General features: G+C 43.1%; 1 protein-coding gene across 1 annotated transcript in view; it reads right to left on the reverse strand.

The window, feature by feature from the left end:
- The window catches only part of LOC107263585 (basement membrane-specific heparan sulfate proteoglycan core protein), a 108,232-nt gene that overhangs the window by 69,179 nt on the left and 30,436 nt on the right, over positions 1-8,617 (reverse strand). The window contains exons 2-9 of the mRNA XM_025080977.1: positions 7,834-7,993; positions 7,551-7,747; positions 7,299-7,479; positions 7,053-7,221; positions 6,797-6,957; positions 6,266-6,430; positions 5,376-5,636; positions 4,648-4,764 (exon numbers count right to left, since the gene is read on the reverse strand). Coding sequence (XP_024936745.1) covers positions 4,648-4,764; positions 5,376-5,636; positions 6,266-6,430; positions 6,797-6,957; positions 7,053-7,221; positions 7,299-7,479; positions 7,551-7,747; positions 7,834-7,993 — 1,411 coding nt within the window. The remainder of the gene's footprint in view (positions 1-4,647; positions 4,765-5,375; positions 5,637-6,265; positions 6,431-6,796; positions 6,958-7,052; positions 7,222-7,298; positions 7,480-7,550; positions 7,748-7,833; positions 7,994-8,617) is intronic.

The following is an 8,617-nucleotide window of genomic DNA, read 5'->3' on the forward strand; positions in this document are numbered from 1 at the left end:
CCCCCCCCCCTTGAACCCGTTGGCGATAGCGAGGAAAGCGCCGGTACACACTCTCTACTTCAAAATACCAACACGTAGGCGGCCAGCGAGAGACGGCAGGATCGTAACTCGCAATGGTGAGTCTCGTAAATTACAAAAAACAGGATTGCTCCGGTAATATCGGTATACAGGCGCGAAGGTGAACGTAGGTAGAAAGATATGTATGAGGAAGGAAGAGGGAAAGTATTAGGGAGGAAAGGAGAGAGAGAGAGAGAGAGAGAGACTAGCAGACTAGCTATAGGCTGCTAGGTAGGTACGAAGAAGGACGAGAGGTCGCGAGGGTAGAAATGCTAGGGTCAAAGGGTATGAGAATTGTACTACTACAAAGGAGAGGAGAGAGAAAGAGAGACAGAGAGAATGAAAGGCAACAAGGATGAGAATACCAAAGCTACCACCAGTACCCAGTACCAGCTTCACTACTGGACCAGGAATACGTGGTGCCCCGGTAACGCCTACCAATCTGGTTCCCTTTGCCCCCTGCTGCTTATGAGGTCGCTTTGAGGTCAGGGAGGTGGGGACACATAGCTGGTTTAATTCCGCACGGAACAAGCTTAACGCCTGAACACCGAAAATGAATTCTAAAAAGCCCGCCGCGTTTATCCTTAACGAAATCATCGGGGGGGTAAAGGTCGCGACGTGGCGTCGGGGCGCGTAATCCGATTTGCGAAAATGTTCGACGCCCGATTGAAGAGAGAGAGAGAGAGAGAGAGAGAGAGAGAGAGAGAGGGAGAGAGAGGGAGAGAGAGAGAAACGGGGTGCAACGGCTGATTGCACGAGTGGTTAGCACTTTTTAATAATGAATTTTACGTGTATCACGGGATAAATATATTACGAAGATCATCGAGGTCGACGTACAACTTCTTGATACGTAGTGCACTCTGTGCGACTGTGTATTCGTAAAATTATAAGCTGCGTTGAAAGAAAAAAAAGATAAGAAAAGGAAGTAGCCGATAACCGATACAATAGGTTGTATTGTTGTCCGCAATAGGTATAAATTACGTATCGCGTCTAAGGGAGAAAGGAAAAATGAAAAGCACCAACTGAAGACTCGTTTATATTTGTGCGTGGCGAATTGTGTTTAATTCGACATGCGTGCGTTAAACGCAGCCATTCCTTCTTCGGTCGGACTTCCTTTTAACGGTCGATCATAAACGCGTCCGCATGCGACCACGCTGCTTTCACGTTGTACACTTATACCTTGAACTACTCCAAAGACTCTCTCTCTCTCTCTCTCTCTCTCTCTCTCTCTCTCTCTCTCCCTCTCTCTCTCTCTGTTATACCTACGGAATTTGTAGCACCGGCAAATGTAATCTCAACGATAATAGATCCGACTACAGTCGAGCACCGTGCACCATTTACAAGGATATTTCCTTAACTCGCAACAATCCCTCAGAGGGTTGATAGTAAAATTACGAATTCTTCCAAGAGCTTTCAACGGCTCGTTTGCGCGAGGCGAAAATCTTCTAACGACCAGAGGCCACGGGTAACTGAATTGAGCCCGTAGGAAGCGCATGGAAGAAAAAGAAAAAAAAAAGAACGTCAAACGTTCAATGCCCGATACGTGTATTTTTCTAACACTAAAACGCCAGTAGCCTGTTCCCCTGAAGAGTCACTTACATTTTTACATATATATATATATATATACATAATATAATTTTTTTTATTAAAAAAGAAAACCAGCCAAAAACAATCCCCACCATAGACATCCGTCGAGTTGAACTCGCGCTGACGCTAATGCAAACGAGCCCAAAGGGACGCCGACTGCTGCCGTCGGTCGGCAATAATGTGTCTCCTAAAGTTGCGATCGTACGATTTCACGGCAATGGCGTGTCCGTTCCAGTAACGAAGAACACGAACAGCTGGAGGAACATCGATATCCGATACGATCGAGACGACTGGTCGCATCGTTCTGCGACACGCCAACCCGCAAGTAGCTCTTTGTTATTGTAACCCAGCCGCAACGGCCCTCGACCCTTCACAGAGCGAGACGCGTCCGTCCCAGGCGATTAGGATTCTTGATTGATCAATGAAACATGTAAACTTGGACACGTGACTCGTTAAGCTGTACACAAGTGAAATGCAGTCTTATGATACAGCAAAAAGTACACGTGCCAGAGACGTGTGTATATAATTTTCACTAAAGTCTGCTTCAGGTCTGAATTCTTCTATGCGCCCTCCGTTGTCCGTTGACCAGTCCACGTCGTGTCTGGCCACGATTACTTCGGACTACTCAATTACCGTACAGTCTTCGGCACAGCCGTGTCACCGAATGTCCAACTCCCTTGCGTTTCGCACCGCTCGAGTTAACAATAGTAATTTGTAGGTTAGGATATGGCGAGGTAGCTACTGCGTAACAACGTGTAGCATGAGGTTCCCGGAGTTCCAGATAATTTCGCAGTACTCGTCCGGCATTGAACCGCGGCTTGTTACGAGCCACGCGACGTGTATGTACGATGATAACGCAAGAGCGTCAGTACGCGATCATTAGTATAGAAGATGGTTCGGTGTATTGTCGAGTAGTATGAAAAAAAAGAACCTATCCGTACGTAGAGTCGGGCTCTCGTTGCCATATACGTGCGCACAGCGAAGAATTGAATAATCCTGAAAGATTAAATTAAATTGCCAGACCCCAGAACGTATACGGTGCCACGGTGGAATTTCGATTGGAACTTCTTGGCGGTATAATAATTATCGTGTAATAAATATATGTCCTTGTGTTTGCAGAATTTAGCACTTGCACCTTAAGAGCATCGCCGAAATTGGTTAACCGCGTTATCTGCACGATTCTATACTATTTACGTTTTAATATATATATATATATAATCCCAGCTATATGGGCGCAGATACCGTTTATGTCTGAATAATGTTTGAAACCAGCGTGCTTGACGTTTGTCGTGGCAGTGCCTAGCGTGCCTGCCTGCTTGTCTACCTGCCCACCTGCCTACCCTTAGCATCCTTCTTGGTTCCTCTTACGCTATTCTACTTCCTTTCCTTGCAGGAATCCAGAGACTCTATAGCCTCCACCGCCACTCATAATTGTCCTCATCCGAGGTATTACGGGGATCAGGTTACGTTCGTTTTCGGGTCGCAAGCTCATGAGCTATCTTCCCCCCTCTACCCTCTTCCGCCCTACCCCCCTTCCCACACAGCACCATTGCCTGCTACCTAGTGCCATTTCACTACTCGGTCCTTTCAACTGCGCCCAACCAGCAAATACTTGAATATTGATTAAGCATGCACATTACGAGAACTAGGCCTAGCATGCACGGTGCGTGTCTTTGGATATTTATAAACGTCCGAGGGAACGAAACGAGAGACAAGAATTCTTGCTACGAGACAGGTAAATGAGCGGAGCGGCAACGTAATTTGATTTATATGGTCAAACATGTTTACCTTTATTTTGACTTTGGAGCTTATCCTTTCTTATCCACGTTCTATCTCTCGTCGACGAGATATCGGCATTCCGCAAGTAATAAATTACGTCGTGCTACTTAGTAGGGAGATCACTTGTGTTATACGTTCGAAAAGGTCGGAGACACCAGTGCGTAGAAGGGCTGATGTTTTGTCTATGGACGTTCCGAGGTTTTCATAGAAGAGTGGGTAATTGGTATTCTGCTACCTTATGGTCCATGTGAATGTTAGATTTATTTATGCTCTCCGACGAAGCCGACCATGACGATCGAAGATCTCATCAAGAAGGTACGTGTGAGCGCAATTGAGCACCGCGTCACATTGGCCGACTTCCGGGTCGCTTCCACGTTGTTGACTACGATGATCCTCGAGGGCTGCGCGAAAAAAAGGGGTAAAAAAGAAAAGGCCCTCGAGTTTTGAATATTCATTAGCGTCCTCGTTCCATAAGTTTTACATGACCTTATTCTTCCGCGAAAAACCCGCGGACTTGTCTTCGTCTCTCAGGATTCGAAGCGAGGATCGACGATAAGAGGATTTTCAACGTGTCAGATAGAATTTTCCAAGTTCCTTCGTGAAATCCTCACGGGAAACCGTAGACCGCAGGTGTACCGGCGTTGTGACAGTGCGATACGTTAACCGCGTGGGTAAACGTTGCGATTGTGGCGCCCTGGGACTTTATTGATTTGTCGTGTCGGTAAGGTAGGAAATTCTTATAGGAAAAGTTACCCGTTGTCGGTAACTCTGGCTATTACAGTTTCTCAACTAGAAGACGATGGTAAAAGACGCTAAAGGTAAAAACATAAGCGCCGCAGGTACATTTTGAGGCCGAGAATGGTTACGAGTCATCTTAAGTTTATTGCAGTTGATGCCTAACCTCTGGTTGAACGTATCCCTTCCGAGCTAAGGAGAAAATAGCTGCTTTGACTCACAGATGGAATCACGCTCGATCACGGAAACACGTCAGACTCGCACCTTAGTCAACGCGTTAAGTACGTTGCCCAGTGATCTTTTTGGATCTATCGAAAACTTATTGAGTATTCTATGACTTTGTAGAACAAGCTGACGTTATACGGATGATATAAATATTCTTCAAGATTTCTCCGGTATCGACAGTGAAATGACGAAGAAGAAGAAATAATGTCTAAGCGTAATATAAATGTCGTTTTGTTTAAAATTAATTGATAAAGAAAAACTTACGAGGATAATTGCAGTCTCGTTCATCGCTACCGTCCTGACAATCCTCGGTAAAGTCACAGCGTTGAGAGTCCAAGATGCAACGTGATACGTCACAGGCGAATTCTCCGGAACTGCAGCCTAATAAATTACGATAAAGTCTTAAATTCACATACAATAAAAGGACGTGACTCGAAATTCTTGCGTGGATAAAATATTACGAAAATATCTAATCAACACTTGTTTCTAAAAACTTCGTGACTTTAAATATGTAATCAAATGTACACAGTTAAAAATTAAAAAAAATTCATCCAAATTGCAATCTAGATTAAAAATTCAGTTTCCAAATTCGACAATATCCACAAATACATTACAGCCTGAAATTACAAGGCAGTTTATCCAATGATATAATGTAAATTATGTGCCATGAAGAATCATCACAAGCTATTACACGTTTGTAATATGTACAGACAGTATTTAAAGACCAATATCTACAAACATCGACACGTTCAATAGACATACCACTAAAGAGCACAATTACTTTTAATCACGCAAAAGATCACGGCACAAGAACGATGAAGAAAAAGCAGAAATTATCAACAGATAAATGTAAAAAGGCAAAGCTCCGAAGAATAGCTAATCAGGAAACTTTTTTTTTTGGGTTAAAGAAATTTTTCTCTTAAAATTGCTTCACACGACAAAGATGAGTTTTTATAAAACTGTAGAACACCTGTGTGTTGGACAGGCCGTACCTGGATAAGGACAACCGACTTCGTCGCCTCCGTCATCGCAATCCGGCGTACCGTCACACTGCTGAATGGAACAAATGTAACGACTTCCGTCGCTACAACGAACACTGTCATCGGCACGACACTTGGATGACAGTGGTCTTACGGTTTCGGGACGCTCACTGTCTTCTTCATCGTAAACGCCATTTTTGCGATCGTCATCATCTTCAGATTCAACTGGTACCATCGGCGTGTGTGAATTCTTGACCTTGTTATGTTCTGTAGCTGTATTTATATCGGATGCGAAAATCACGGAAGGATAGGAACATAAGATCAATAGATTTCGACGATAAAGTTTTAGCGTGGATAGTGATTAGTTTAGGAGGAAGAAAAAAAAGTGAGAAAAAAGGAACTTTCGTTAGATATCGAAGCAATCCCAAAAGATTATTTTGTGTTCGCGATAATATTAGGGATACCCATGAGTAATGTCACTTTTTAAATTGTTCAATAATTTGAAAAACGGCATTACACATGGATACCCCTGATACGACAAAATGCCAATGCTGATTTATCACGATACACGGAAAGGACGTATGAGACTGAATAACATTTACTGCGGCATGCATGACACGCGTCACATATAAAATCTAATCCCGAATCCAAAAATGTTAAAATTCCCCAAAAAAATGAATTATACAATCCATTTAATAAAATTTTCCATGCTTTCCAGTACCAGTAAGCTTTCCATGCTTTCCATTTCCAGTACAATTATTGTACTCCGAGAATTGAGAATTATTCTCAAACGAGACTCCATAACGGAAAGTTGAAATGAGTATTTTTTTTAATGACGAAGATTGAGAATTTTTCATCCCAATTTAATGATCGATTAGATACTTGGAAACTTGTGCACTTACGGTAAATAGACGACGTGACCGGATGTACTATACGACAATCCAATTCGTCAGATCCGTCACTACATTGCGGAACACCGTCGCAACGTGAATCTAACGGAACGCAGGCACCGTCTCGACATCTGAGCTCATGCGTTTCGTCACATTTCAAATCCGTCGGACCATTGGCTGATGGCGTGTTATCAAGATCGCAAGTAATTTTTTACGTGTAACCAAACGTAAAAGTAGAATCGGTACCGATTTCGTACGCAGGCACCGGACAAAATAAAATAGCATGAAAAAAAAAAGAAACAACAAAATTTCCTATAAACTATGCAAATATATACAAAAATATATACATCTAACAGCTACCCTAACGTTCATCGTGCAATTCTACATTGATCCAACAATCAATAGCAATTTCAAGATAATAACTTATAATTGCAAGTAATTGAAATAAAACCAAATGATCATCTCGTGTAATCCTTCATACACAGACAAATCTAATTCTGCATAATCGAATGACCAATACGATAATTAATAACGATTTTTTACCTTCAAAATGACGGAAACTAAATCCACTAGGTCGTACTTGAATGGATCCCAAGGTGTGCAGGTCCAGCTGCTTCTCAATAATATCCTGCAGTTCCTTGGCATCCGTAAAGGTCGATCCGACATCAACTTTGACCTGCGATTCGAATGAATCCGAGGTGGGCCTAAAATAGTAAGACGACGGATCGTTATAGTATTTGATAAAATTAATATACAGAGAAAAAAAAGTATTTCAAAATAAATAAATATCAACACATACAGAATCATAACGACGTTGGAAAAATGATTGTAACCAGGAATACGTTTGTTGTAAAGCTCATCGATAGCTCGTGTCAATTCACCAGCCAACTCTTTGTACTCTTTGCTGTTTCTGTCTTCGTATCCTTTCCTGAACGGTTCGGCGACCGTGAACGTTATACGATAGAATCCTAAAATTGAAATGGCACCCATTAAATCGACCCTCCATAAGCATAACTTCCTTCGTCAGCTGTCTCACTTGACTTACGTTCGTTTCCAGTGTGCTGTGGCATTTCCGTAACGGGAGACAACGATTCATCCTGGTCAATTCTTTCACCATAGGAGCTACCTTCGGCATCATCCGAACCAGCAAGATCTTCGTCGTCGGTAGTCTCGTACCTCGATTGAGGTCTCCTTCCTTCAGCAGCCTCACCAACGCCCTTATGGTCCTGCATCAGAAGCAAAATAAGATATACGAATGTACGTAAGAAAAACTAGTTTTTCAAAAATTAAAGCTTACCTGCTCCTTCAAGGCCTCCACGCCGTTCCGGGAGCTTTCGGGAGCAATTTCATTGACCTCCTCGCCGCTCTCGCGTGGTAACCTTTCCAAGTTAGTGTCCTGCCGAGGCTGAGTGTCGTCAACGTTCTGGTCCGTTAACTTCTCCTGATCGTCAGTATCCGTTCCACCACTCGGATCATCCGGAGGTGAATCGGCATCTGTAAGATATAAATATTTAAATACGTATACGTATGAAAATACGAATTTGAACTAAAATTTAAGAATTTTTTTTTTGAATTTATACCCGTCGTCGCTTGGGTGGTGGTTGTCGTCACTCCTGAAATGAACCAATCAAAAAGGCCTCGCTTGATTCTTTGGAATACCGTCGGATGCGATTGCTTCTCAAACAGCGGAATCTCAACGACGGACGACCTGCCATCCTGATCGAACACCAAGTCGTCGTTCTGTAAAATGAAGAAATAGCCGTTAAACAACGTCTCACATAAACACCATCCGTTATTCGGCAACACATAGCAGCAGATCCGCCAGTCAGATCGTTAAGGCAAATAAAATTTCCATGTGGCGCAAAACGATTCCCAGCGATTCCACCCGGCAATGGAGATACGTTGGGTCCATGAATTTCATGATAATGCAGCATCCTGCTGCACAGGGGCTTTATGAGACCGTAAGGTTGACCCGAGCCTTAAACCGAGCACATATGTATTACGTATGAGTGGCTGAGCATGTGTTTCGATGGCTGTATCCTTCAGTATCCTCACGTGCCTCTCATAAAGAACCAATTCCCACCTAAACACACGATATAAATTCAGGTTCGGAGAGCCATTCTCCCAGCTTCTCGCACTGATTCGTAAACTGAGCTCCGCGAGACCGGCCGCCCGGTATTCGCGGGGTCAAGAAGCCGGTGGTTGCAAGTAAATGGAGAACCCTTGAGAATTCACGGAATAAAGTAACGCTGCACCGGAGAAATGCGTGAGGAATCCTAAAGAACCTTTGTCGCCTCATATTTTCGTATAGCTTAGTGAGAGAATATCCGTGGATAAGTAAAAAAAAAAAAAAAAAAAAAAAAA

The sequence above is a fragment of the Cephus cinctus genome, unplaced genomic scaffold (genome assembly GCF_000341935.2).
Source record: "Cephus cinctus unplaced genomic scaffold, Ccin1 Ccin1_scaffold0160, whole genome shotgun sequence".
NCBI classification, from domain to species: Eukaryota; Metazoa; Arthropoda; class Insecta; order Hymenoptera; family Cephidae; genus Cephus; species Cephus cinctus.